Genomic DNA, 13,555 nt, shown 5'->3' on the forward strand with positions numbered 1-13,555 from the left:
AGGTGCCGCTGGAAATACTACTTTATATCTTTTAAAATTTTAGTTAATGATGTTTCTTCATTTTATATTGACAAATACTCTATGATAAAGGTGATGACTTCTCACTTTACAGAAGAGAATACTGAGGCCTAAAGAAATTAAGTGGCTTATCTATGATTACATGGCCAGTGAGTAACAGAACTGAGTCTAGAATTCAAATCTTCAAGGATGCCTGGGTAGCTTAGTAGTTGAGCATCTGCCTTTGGCTCAGGTCATGATCCTGGGGTCCTGGTATCGAGTCCCACATTGGGCTCCCTGCATGGAGCCTGCTTCTCCCTCTGCCTGTGTGTCTGCCTCTCCCTGTGTCTCTCATGAATAAATAAATAAAAGCTTTTAAAAAATAATAAAATAAATAATACTCAAGTCTTCAGATGTGAAGTTTAGAGTTTTTCTTGGCTAACGGTGGTTTGGCCAAAGGCTAGTTTAGTTTCATTTGCTTTAGAATTGGTGGAGTTAAACCATTGCAATCATGCAATCATTCCATCCATGGAATAGAGCTAGATCCTTGATCGACCCATTGTCTGTGTTTTGGGTATTTTCAAAATCAAACAAAGCACTAAAACTTTTCTGAAGGAAATATTGGCTACTTCGGTCACTCCCTCCAAGATAGGGACCTCCTGTCTGTAGTTGGGTTGGCTGTTAAGATGTGGGTCTGATTTCAGCTGACAGCATAGAGAGTAGGTCTCCCAAGTATTTGCCAGGAAGTACAATCTGGCACTCGCCATTATGTAGTATTCGTTAAAAACATGGGGGAGAGATTGAGGGAGACTTGCCTGATGCACAAGCACTTCCCTTTTCATATTCATTTACTCTTAAGTGAGATCAGCAAGCTGAGTAGCCTCCATAGACTTGGCTTTTACCAGATTGCTGTTTACTCATTTACCATCAGGCTAGATGTGAGGGATCATTATTAAAAACAATCCTCTGAAACGGCTTCATCTATTATAAAAATATGTGGGACATTATTCATTATGATATACTGTGTCTTTTATGAAAATTTCTTTAAAGAAAACTGTCTAACCTTAATACAAAGAATGCTTTTACCTTTCCTGAGCAGTCACTTTGTTTTTACCTTATGGACATTGTGAATGTTTAACTTAACGCTCTCTGGTTAGCTGCCAAAAAGCTTACAGCCAAATCTGTGGCCCACCCATAGCAAATGTGCTCTATGCCTCGTTAACTTTGTTCCTGGCCCTTGTTTATGTCTCTGCTGAAGTTATTCTCTCTTCTTAAGAAAATCTTAACTCATGCCATCTTTTTTATATATCTATGTTAATATGTATATTTTTTTCTCATCAACAGTCTTACATTGTTTCTGAAGTAGTTCAGATTTACAATATACTGTATGCACATAAAACCATCTTTGGTGCTTCTTAGTTACCTCATTTACTTTAGGCTTTTTTTCTTGAGGGGTATATTTATTTTTTGTATAGGTTTTGCAGGGTTTTGAGTATAGGAAAATGGTTGTGCCACAAAATTTTATTATTTTACTAGTGTAATCAAGTGGTAGTTTACTTGGTCTAATGGCCAGAATTGATTAAATTGATTATTCTAGCCCAGTCTTTCATAGAAATGGTATTATTCTTACAATATGCTTTGTTTTCTACTCTCTACCTGCATGTGACTGTTTATTGCTTTGAGATTTTTAGTGATGTTGTAATGCTGTCAGGTAATGAATAGCTGTTAACTCTCTAAGGCTCAAATATGTTACCTTTCACATTTACCAGACTTCTTTTCTTTGTTATAAGCACCTTACCTTGGGTGGTCATGAGTGTATTAATCTTACTATATAATTTATCTTGTTCTCTAAATTAATCATGCTTTTGTTTGGACAAGATAATATGAATAGATATTCGTTTCCAAACCTCATTTGCTTTCATTGGTATGGAGTACTATCTAAATTTTCTGATCATATTACTAATATCAATTAATAATATAAATACTAATAGTACATCTTATTTTGTTTTAATACCTTCAAGTAAAACTAATTGGCCTTTCCTACAACTCACTGAGGCATGCAAAACAGACACATACTCTTCTTACAGAAAACAAAAGCAAGGACAAAATCATTTAAATTCTTTGATAGAACTGGGGCTACATCCAGGTCTCTTGATTCCTGTGCCTAACTACCTTTCAATTTACAAAAGATTTTCTAACTTTTATTATAAACATTCCATAGTCTTTATCTTACCACTTGAGGTTAAAAATGGGAAATGGACTAGGACATATTACATCACTCATGCTCACAACTGGGCAGAACAGGGCATGATCTTCATTTGTGTTACTCTCACAATTTTCTGTTCTCAAAATTGTGGTTCTTTTTAACTACAACTCTAATCACTGTCACTTTCTATTGTGGAATGAGGAAGCAATATTTTTATCTTATCTCTTGAAAATTAATGTTGAAATGGAAACTATTTCCTTTGTTAATGAGCAACATTTTTCTTTACAATCTTTGAAAATTCACTTTACTGTAAAATAATTTGCCACTATTATCATGCATATTCATTAAATGGCCAGATAATATGGTTAATGCTAAGAAGTTTGGTAAATGTTTGTTACAATTTTAACCAAACTCTGTATTTAAAGAGGAAATTAAAAATTCATGCTTACTGTTTTAGCATGAAAATTTTCCAAAGTTTTCATTCTAACTAATTACTAACATACAGCACATTAGTTAGGGTCTCTTGAATGTTTACTCTTAGCCAGGCATTGTTGGTGAACACTTTACAATTATATTTAATCTTTACCAAAACTCTGTAAAAGTACCTCCTATTTATTACTCACTCCCATTATACAGCCAGGTATCATATTCAACAGTAAATATTATCTTCTGCCTCTCCTCAGCTTCTGGAATTTCTGATCAGCCCTGGTCGGTACAAGATGGACCCTGTAGTCTTAAGTTACATGGACAGTCTACTGCGGCAGTCAGATGTCTCACTGTTGGATCCTCCAAGCTGGCTCAATGACCATATTATTGGATTTGCCTTTGAATACTTTGCCAATAGTCAGTTTCATGACTGCTCTGACCACGTCTGCTTCATCAGCCCCGAAGTTACCCAGTTCATCAAGTGCACTAGCAACCAAACAGAGATTGCCATGTTCCTTGAACCCCTGGACCTCCCCAACAAGAGAGTTGTATTTTTAGCCATCAATGATAATTCCAACGAGGCAGCTGGAGGAACCCATTGGAGTTTGTTGGTTTATATCCAAGACAAAAATAGCTTTTTTCATTACGATTCCCATAGCAGAAGCAACTCAGTCCATGCAAAGCAGGTAGCAGAGAAACTGGAAGCTTTCTTAGGCAGAAAAGGAGACAAACTAGCCTTTGTTGAAGAGAAAGCCCCTGCTCAACAAAACAGCTATGACTGTGGGATGTATGTGATTTGTAACACTGAGGCCTTGTGTCAGAACTTCTTTAGGCAACAGCCAGAATCACTATTGCAGCTACTCACTCCTACATACATCACAAAGAAAAGAGGAGAATGGAAAGATCTCATTGCCAGACTTGCCAAAAATTAGCTTTCAAAGTATATCTATGACTTTTGAAGTCTTCTCTTTCTGCCCATCCCCATTTATTGGATGGCTGCAGTCTCAGTGCCTGAAAGAAGATGCCTAGTAGGGGGAAGCTTAGTGTTCTTTTATTTTTCCCTGAAGAATGTCATCCTCTGCATTATCCAAATGGAAAGTTTCACTTTAACCCTAACGTGAGAGGAGTGTGCTCTGTGAAAATGTCTTGAAGTTATGCATCAAAACCTTAAAACCACGCTATCTTAACGTTTAATTAATTCCCTTTTTGTCTCCCTTATCCACATTGCCTTATTCCAAAGGAAAAGCAGCGATCTTTAAAGAAATCAAGTATATGTGAAATCTAGAGGAATGTAAGAAGAACATTACAGAAGAAGCAAAAACTTACTGCACAGCCTACAGCCTACATATTTAAAGAGATCAACTGGCTAGAAGCAGGTCAAGATCTAACCTAATTCAAGATCTAAATATTAGGAGAATCAATTACTCATTTCTGCGACATCTCTTCCATTCACCATGCTTTCCTGGCTATCTTTGTAATCTTTGCAGATCCTTGATAAAGATGATGTTAGCCTGTCTTCCCCCATCTGATTCCTGGACTGCTTTAAGAAAAGGGGAATCTTGAGTAATTTCATTAAGATAAATGGCTGTTGGACCTTTTAATTTGCTCAGTAAATGGGTCGGCTTACTGCTCTGCATTGATAACAGCTTTTCTTAACCTCCTCTGTTAGCCACGCACACACTCCTTCCTTGTATCCAAAGTTTTGTGGTTTTAAAACTTGTAGCTGATAACTTTCCAAGGTTACCTGTATTGCTAATAAATATTACTGCTTTCTGATAGTCATAGTTTTTCCTTTCCTTTCTATCCATAATCTGGCAAAATTGTTTCCAGTTATGTCATGGTGATGTCAGGATTATTATTGTAGCTAAAACTTGCAAGCTAAAAGTTGGTTTGTTTTTGCAATTATAAAACAGAAAAAGTGACCTTTCTCAACCTTTCCACTTAATTCAAAATGCAGACGATGTTTTTTAAATACGGAACCAAGAATAAAAAGAAATGCTATCCCTCCTAAATCATTGTTGTGTTTTTTTCTGAGTTTCAAATAATTAACAACCAGATGATATGCTGGGTACACACATTAATTCTACTCCTAACAAGAATTAGATTGCAATGTATATGAGACTTGAAAACCAAAGATTAGTTTCAGCTGCGAAATTTATTTCGCCTCCCTCCCCAGCCTACCTTTGCCCCCAGCCCTCATGGCCCAAAATAACCTCACCACTCAGTAACCGCAAAGGCAGTAACTCAGTTCCTTTTCGTCAGGGAGGGAAAACACAGTGTAAGTAATACAGGTTACATAGCAGACGGAGTGAACTAGAGTTAAAACTGAAAGTCTGAGAAAGCTACAAAAAGTTTCCATTTCAAGTCAGTATGTTTTAGATACAAAAGAGACCTAATGAAAATGGGAGCAGGAAAAAGAAAAGATTAGGAACTGGCATTCAAACATAGAGGTGAAATAGGGAGGGAAGGACAGCAAGAGGAGTGACATAGATTGCTGAGGCCATGAGTGTAGATAAAGATAAGACAGCAATATCATTTCAGTAACTGTTGACTTAGGTATCTAGTCTAGATTATGAACGACTCAAATGCTCTCTGGGAATAGTCCTTCTGATAACACAAAGTATGTCTGTTTAAATGTCAGCTTGTCTCCCTCTTACAGGTCAATCCATATGAGAGCAATCTTTCCCAACTCCCTAAAAGTCACACCAGAAATAAATTATTTTTTGAACAGAACTAGTAAAATCTTATAAATAAATAATAAAGTCTAAGGTCTCCTTTTCTAAATATATAACATGGTTGGACTGTGCCATGGGTTAGTTTTCTATAAAACTTGTGAGTATGCCATTTGTGTTAGCATTATAAATGACAGGCTTGGGACCCCTGGGTGGCTCAGTGGTTGAGCCCCAGCCTTTGGCCCAGGGCGTGATCCTGGAGTCCCAAGATCGAGTCCCACATTGGGCTCCCTGCATGGAGCCAGCTTCTCTCTCTGCCTGTGCCTCTTGCCTCTCTCTCTCTCTCTCTCTCTCTCTCTCTCTCGTGTCTCTCATGAATAAACAAAATCTTTAAAAGAAAAATGACAGACTTGAAAAAGAGTTTACTTATAGTATTTCACTATGTACTATAACAGCCATAAGCTGTGCTCTTGCTTGACCATACACCATTGATAATATGTGATACAAAATTGGGAAAAGCTCTTTTGTGGTACTGTGCTTCCTTTTCTCTTAGAGTCAGAAGAATCCAGTCTGCAAAACTCAGCTTCAGAACATTCAAAAGGAAAGCAGGTTTCTCAGAATTGGATTAAGCAATTACTATACTGAACTTCCCTGCTTTCAAACACCCTGATGTATTGCTCCATTTGTAGATTCATACTTGTCCATCCTATGCCTCATGGAATTTGGAAAGTTGTCATTTGTAAACCCAGCTATAGATGGTGATCAAAAATAAAAATAAGTGTCAGTGGGATTTTTTTTTTTTTTTTTTTTTAGTATCACTGACACGTAATGTTACATTAGTTTTAGGTATACAGTGGGCTATTTAATACTGTTCAAATCCTAAGTATTTCTCCCCTTTGGCTAGATAGCTATTAAACTTCATAATCTCTAGCCCTAATCAGATCAGAATACTTTAAAAATCACATGTGGATTATATTTCTGATATGTACGTTATTATTTTTACTATAATTTTTACTATCTCCGTATTGATCATATGTTTTAATACATATTTCATTGAAAGGACAAAGTGGAATTTCTCAGTCACATGGTTATTTTTTTCCTCCATCACTTAGAAAAGGGGAAAATACTGAAATTACATGTTGCTGTGGGAAAGAGCATGAATGTATCAATCAAATTCAAGCCCTGTGTGTTATAAATGTATAAGCCTCAGGCAGGTTTAAGATTGAGTAGCCTCATCTGCAAAATCAAAGTAGTAGTCTGTTTAAGCAGGTACTATAAGAATTAAGTATCATATGTAAAGCCTACACTAAAATAAACCTATTCCCATTCTTTCTCAGTGCCCAGTTCATTTTAAATCTAGCAACAAGTTTTGCATTGCAAACTAAAATAGCTGTGTAAAAATGGCCTGATAAATACTATTATGTACAAAAGAGAAAACTATTCAAGGATTCTAAGTGGCAACAACTAATCTTTGTATCACTTTATAATGTGCAAGTTACGTTATGTTACTACGTATTATTATAATTATATAACCTCATTTAATTGTCATGGTTTGCCAGGTATCATTATTCTCTTCATAGATAAGAAGCCAACTCAGCAGCTCAGTCACATGAGGGTTTCCATCTCCTTCCTCACCCTCTTTCCACCTATTCCTTTCTCCTTTTCCCAGAAATGGTGGCCAAAACTCCTTGCTTGAATATTTTAAATAATCTCACCTCACTTTATAAATTTCATAAATTCAGCTGGCATATATCACAGAAAGCAAGAGTGAGAAATTGTCATCTCAACTGCTAGGTAGCAGAGTCTCTATAATAACTGGCTTTGTTTTATATATTAGGTCATATTTGGATCAGCTCCTGACATTGATGTACTGATCTGATGTATTTTAAAAGCCCTACAGGGGATCCCTGGGTGGCGCAGCGGTTTGGCGCCTGCCTTTGGCCCAGGGCGCGATCCTGGAGACCCGGGATCGAATCCCACATCGGGCTCCCGGTGCATGGAGCCTGCTTCTCCCTCTGCCTGTGTCTCTGCCTCTCTCTCTCTCTCTCTCTCTCTGACTATCATAAATAAATAAATAAATAAATAAATAAATAAATAAATAAATAAATAAATAAATAAATAAAATAAAAGCCCTACATTGTACTTCCTTTCAGATTCCACATATATGAAAGATGGGAAGTAGAATGAGAACAGTAGCCTGAGCAATCTCATAAAAAAAGAGAAGACTTGAAGGAATTTCATTTCATATAAATGAAACTAAGCACAGATGGAGCACTCTGTACAGAAGTGGGGAAAATGAGACAAATGAAATTACTCTAAGGAAAAATGAGGCCCTAAATGCATATAAACAAAGTTTTCTTATGTATAGTTAGAAAAAAACTAACATGTCAGAGTTTCAAAGGAAATGGTAGCCAACTTTGGTGTCAGTAGTAGGGAGGATTTACCAGTAATCTGGACAAAATTAATCTTAGATGCTGCAGTTTGTGTTAAAAGACAAGAAATTACTTCATGGCTCTTTTCCCTCTGTGTACCCAAATGAAGTATCCTCTATTTGGAAGAAAACCCTTTCCTTCATGACACAAACTAGATAAAGATGTTCACTGAGTTGTGCTTCAACAGCCCACTCATGCCAGCTCTCCACTACTGCTACCTCAGTCTTCATTCCTCAAACCCTTACCTCCTCCTGTACTCTGAAACTTCACAGAGAAAATAGAAATTACCGTGAAGTCCTTCAACTTTCCTGACACTATATCTATAAACTTACCTGTATCTATACCCATTTTTGAGCATTCTTCACTCCTGTTGCAATAACCCTCACAGCAAAAGGCTAATCCCTGTGCAAACAACACATACACACATCATCATCATCATCATCATCATCATCTACTCCCTCTGCTGGCTCCTTTCCATCAGCATCTAGATGTATAGATGTGTTAAATCTCTCCATCTTTAAAAATAAATAAAAGCATGATCTCATGTCTTCCTCTAGATATTGACCTTTTGATCCCCCCCCATTAACAGCGAGATCTGAAGTGTCACAATTTCTCACCTCACTCCCACTTCTCAACCACTTTAATCTAGATTCTGCTTCCACCACTGTATAAAAAATGCTTAATAAGATCGTTTATGGTTCTTATTTTATTAGTTTTCCTAGCAACATTAAAGCCTCCTTTTCAAACCACTCTTCCTTTAATTGATGTGATGCCTAGTTTTCCTAGTACTTCTCTGACCACTCTTTCTTATTTGCCAGTTTCTTTTCAACTTGGTAAAGATTCTCAGGGTTTTGTCCCAAAAGCCCTCTTCTCCTCATTCTGTACATACTTCCTAGGCCATGCCCCAGGCCAATGATAAATTGGGCACTTCTGACCTGTACTGCTCTCCTGAACTCTTCCAAAATTCTACCTGTATATCCTTTTACTAGGCATCTTCCCTTGGATATTTCACAAGCAACTCAAACCCAGCAAATCCCAAAGCTCAATCATCCTCCCACATCATCAAACCTGCTCTATCAGTATTCCCTATGTTAAAAAAATGACATCACTGCCTACCAAGTTCTAGCCAAAAATTTAGGAGTCATCCTTGACTTGTCTCTTTCTCACACATTCCACATCTATCAATCTCCTGTGTTTGTTCCACAACCTAAATATCCTTTGAATTTGTGTATTTCTCTCTGCATCATCAATGCCACCACAACCAGTCCGCTCTCATCCAGACTGCCACAATAGCTTCTAGGGTACACTTTTAGTATTCACGCATACTCTCTGTCCCTCAGTCTATTTTATATTCTGCCAATATTTTAAAGTTCAGCATAATCTGGCTCCTTCCTGCTTTTCCTGCATCTTTATGAGCTAGACCACCCTTGCCCTAGTTTACTGTGCTCCAACTCTGCAGACCTTTTTTTATTTTTAAGATTTTTTATTTTTTTTATTTGATACCACAAGCAGGGGGAATGGACCGGCAGAAGGAAAGGGAGAATCAGGCTGCCTGCTGAGCAAGAAGCCTGATGTTGGGCTCGATCCCAGGACCCTGGGATCATGACCTTGAGCCAAAGGCAGGCACTTTAACTGACTGAGCCACCTAGGTGCCCCTTTGCAGACTTTCTTATAGTTCCTCCAACATAACCCGTTCTTTTCTCCTCTTAAACCCTTCCCACCTGATGTTTTCTTCCCCTCTAATTCCCCCACACTCTTCATCAAAGAATCTCCTATGTAATCTCTTACAGACTAATTTGTTTTCAGTGTGCCCAAATCATATGTAATTTTTGGTGTTATATCTCTCTTCCCACTAAACTGTAAATGCCCTGAAGGCTAGGGACCATGTCTGATTTATTCATCATTGAATCCCTGCTGTTTAAATAGTCCCTGGCACATAGACACTGGTTGTTATTTGCTAAATGAAAAGATGCAAATATAAAAGCAATTTATCAGAAAGAGCCCATCATCCTTCCACGGCATGGCAGCAGGAATCAAAACGCCATGTTATCAGCATAACATTTCATGTTTGCATAAGAGCAAGCTATCGTGGGGGGAGGGAGGTTGATGAACTTAAGCAACCTGACAGAAAATAAGAAACTCATGAAACATGTAACTCTAATATGGGCATCTCTTTGATTTATTTGCTGATTTGAGGTTTTCACATTTTACATAGTTGTAATCCCTGTGTAAGCACTTCTTTCCTTTTTTTTTTTCTTTTTTTTTTTTTTTTTTTTTTTTTTTTTTGAGTAAGCTGTATACTCAATGTTGGGCTTGAACTCACGACCCTGAGAACAAGACTTGCATGCTCTGCCTGCTGAGCTAGCCAGGCGCCCTGTGTGTAAGCAGTTTTAATTCTGCTTTTTTACAGATTTCTGCCCTAAATCATTGTCTACTTATGCTTAAAGGCAACATGAGATTACATCAAGTTAATAGGTCATGATTTTCTTAGCCATTTCCTGACTCCTAGGCTTTTTTGTTAGTTCTAATGTTGTTCTGAATAGCAGTGCTACAAATACTCTTCATAAATAACTTTTCATTTCAAATTATCTGCTTGAGGAATTTAAGAGTAGAATTGGGGCATCAAAGCATATGAGCAATTTCTATGCCTTCATATAGCCAGCCAGAGAGTTCTCAAAAGAAAGAATCAATGTATTAGTACCATTAAAAATATATGATACAGGAGTACCCATGTGGCTCTGTTGGTCAGACGCCCAACACTTGGTTTTAGTCCAGGTCAAGTTCTCATAGTCATGAGATCAAGCCCCCAGTGACTCTCTCCCTCTTGAGCTTCTGTCCTCCCTCTGCCCCTTTACCTGCTTGTGCACACAGGTGTTCTCTCTCTAAATACCTGAATGTTTAAATATATTATATATATTATATACATTATATATACATAATATATACATTATATATACATAATATATACATAAATATATGTGTGTGTTTATATATATATATAAAACAAAACCTAAACTTAATTCCATGTAGCCCTACCAACATTGGATTTTATACTTGGCTTAAATTTATTTCTTGAAGTTTAAAAAGTAATAACTTTCATTGAGCTCTTTCTATATTCCAGGGACTTCTAAGGATTTGACATGAATTTTCCCATTTAAAAATCACCATAGGGACACCTGGGTGGCTCAGTGGTTGAGTGCCTGCCTTTGGCCCAAGGCATGATCCCAGCCGGGATTCCAGGATCGAGTCCCGCATCGGACTCCTGCATGGAGCCTGCTTCTCCCTCTGCCTGTGTGTCTGCCTCTCCCTGTGTCTCTCATGAATAAATAAAATCTTTAAAAATAAATAAATAAATAAAAATAAAAATCACCACAAACTTGTATGGTAGATACTATCTACCTTTTAGAAATGAGAAAACTAAGGCTTAGCGTTGTTGCCCAAGTTAAGTAACTTGATGAGGTTTAAGTGCAGATGTACTGATTCCAAAACCTGTACTTTTAACCACCATAATGTTTGTTTAGTGATAGTGGTTTTTTCCATTTTATTTTCTCAAAAGGAATAACCTTTCTGTTTTCAGGAATATGGCATAATGTACTTCTAGAGGCTTCATTGTTTATTGAGGTAAATATCTAGATGGACTAGATGGACCTTTTTGTTGAGAAAAGTCAACTCCCTGGGATTGGCTTGAGTGGGTCGGGGGGATATAAAGAAAGATCAGTTACTCCAAATATAAAATAAAAGAAATTTGAATTTTCATTGGATGCCCTAGGAAAAGAGAATGAGGCCTAGGTAAGAAAGAAATGGAGAGATATTGATGAAAAGAACTGAGATGGAGTGCCTGCCAGAAACATAGCAGGAGGCAGTGGCGTGCTGGAGATGGCCAGTGAGAAGTTTCCCAAGAGAGTGGAGAATGGCTTTCCATTTCTATGAGCAGTCATGTATACACTGACTTTGAAGTTGTTTTCTGCTTTGTGCTGTAGCCTTCCATTAACTCTAAACCTCGTGTGTAATTTGGATACACCCAACCATCTTGGTGGTGGGTCATTTAGAGGAATGAGGGAAGAGGACTAGCACATCACGGGCAAGAGGGCAATAGCCAAAGGAACAGGAGACAAGCAGGCTGCATCGTGGTCTGACCCAGGAGATAGGGAAGTGACTTAGAAACACTTGGGGAAATTGAAGTCTCAGGACTTCCCACAATGGTTGGAAGTGGGGCTGAGGCCGCTTTTGTATTGAGAATGACCCTTATACATTAAATTGTTTGGAGTTGCCCACGTTAGAAACTTTGGGGTTGCATTCAAGTGAAAAAGTACTTTTGTTGAGCCACAGTAAAAGAAATATGATTTATTAGCAGCATTTGTCAGTCCTTGATATACAGTAATTAGCTTCCTGATCTCTCATGGACAGTGTGCCACAGGGCTCGGTCCACCATCCTCTCCTCTGTGGACAGATACTCAACCCCTTGGTGATAGATAACTCATCCAATTCTGTGCTCCTAGATATAACATCCCTAGGTCGACAGTTCCCAAATCTATATCTCCCAGACTTCTCTCTGGAACTCCAAACCCGTATATAGCCAATTGCCCACTTGACATTCCCCACTTGTATGTTTAAAGCTCATCTCAAACTTAGCATGTCCAGTATTACATTTCTGATATTCCTTCCTCAAACTCCAGCACTCATGGCTTTCTCCATCTCAGTCGGTGGCAACTCACTCTATCCATCCTTTCAAGTTAAAACACAGAGTCATCCTTTATGACTCTTTTTTTTCTGTTGTATTCCATCTTTAGTTTGACAAGAAAGTCTGTTTTTACTTTCAGAAAATATCCAGAATCTGCCTATTCCCACCATCTCTACTTCTACCACTCTCGTCAGAGCCACCATCATCTCTCCCCTGGATTGCCACAAAAGTCTCGAACTGACCTCCCCGCTTCCACCCCCGCCAGCCAAGGATGATCCTTTCATTTTATTTTATTTTATTTTAAGGATGATCCTTTTAAAACTTGTATAGTAAAAGCTTGTTATTCACTCCTGTGATTCCCATTTCACTCACAGTAAAAGCCAAAGTTCTTACAGTCTTCTGTGATCTCCCCACCCCCTGCTACCCTGCACTACTCCACTGATACCTCTTTGACCTCACTTCCTAGTCCTGCCCCCTTGTTGTCTCTCTTCAGCTCCACCTGCATCCTTGCTGTTACTGAATAAAGGCAGGCACCTTAGAACGTTTGCATTGGCTATGCTGCCTGGAATTCCCAGTGTGTTCTCTCGCTCCTTTTACATCTTTGTTTTTTTTTTGTTTGTTTGTTTTTTTATTTATTTATGATAGTCACAGAGAGAGAGAGAGGCAGAGACATAGGCAGAGGGAGAAGCAGGCTCCATGCACCGGGAGCCCGACGTGGGATTCGATCCCGGGTCTCCAGGATCGCGCCCTGGGCCCAAGGCAGGCGCCAAACCACTGCGCCACCCAGGGATCCCTACATCTTTGAATAAATATCAGCTTTTCAATCAGACCTTCCCAACCATCATCTTCTTTTATTTTTTAATTCCAGTATAGTTACTGACTCTCTGTGTCTCTGACTCTCTCTCTCTCTCTGTCTCTCATGAATAAATAAATAAAATATTAAAAAAAAAAAAACAGAGAGAGTCAGAGACACAGGCAGAGGGAGAAGCAGGCTTCCTGTGGGGAGCCCAATGTGGGACTCAAGCCTAGAACCCCAGGACCCCAACCTGAGCAAAAGGCAGATGCTCAACCACTGAGCCACCCGGCATCCCTCATCAACATTTCCAAACCCAGTTATCTTGCTTTGTACTTTTTCTTTTTC

At 38.3% G+C, this 13,555-nt stretch overlaps 1 protein-coding gene across 11 annotated transcripts in view; it reads left to right on the forward strand.

The window, feature by feature from the left end:
* The window catches only part of SENP8 (SUMO peptidase family member, NEDD8 specific), a 41,264-nt gene that overhangs the window by 11,126 nt on the left and 16,583 nt on the right, over positions 1-13,555 (forward strand). For 3 of the 11 annotated variants that reach the window (XM_025472290.3, XM_049104434.1, XM_025472291.3), the window contains exon 2: positions 2,887-4,641. The exons of the other annotated variants lie outside the window; for them this stretch is intronic. In XM_025472290.3, coding sequence (XP_025328075.1) covers positions 2,923-3,561 — 639 coding nt within the window. In that variant the 5' untranslated portion in view covers positions 2,887-2,922 and the 3' untranslated portion in view covers positions 3,562-4,641. Of the gene's footprint in view, positions 1-2,886; positions 4,642-13,555 lie in introns of those variants that run through there. 11 annotated transcript variants of the gene reach the window in all.

This window comes from Canis lupus, chromosome 30 (genome assembly GCF_003254725.2).
Source record: "Canis lupus dingo isolate Sandy chromosome 30, ASM325472v2, whole genome shotgun sequence".
Lineage (NCBI taxonomy): Eukaryota > Metazoa > Chordata > Mammalia > Carnivora > Canidae > Canis > Canis lupus.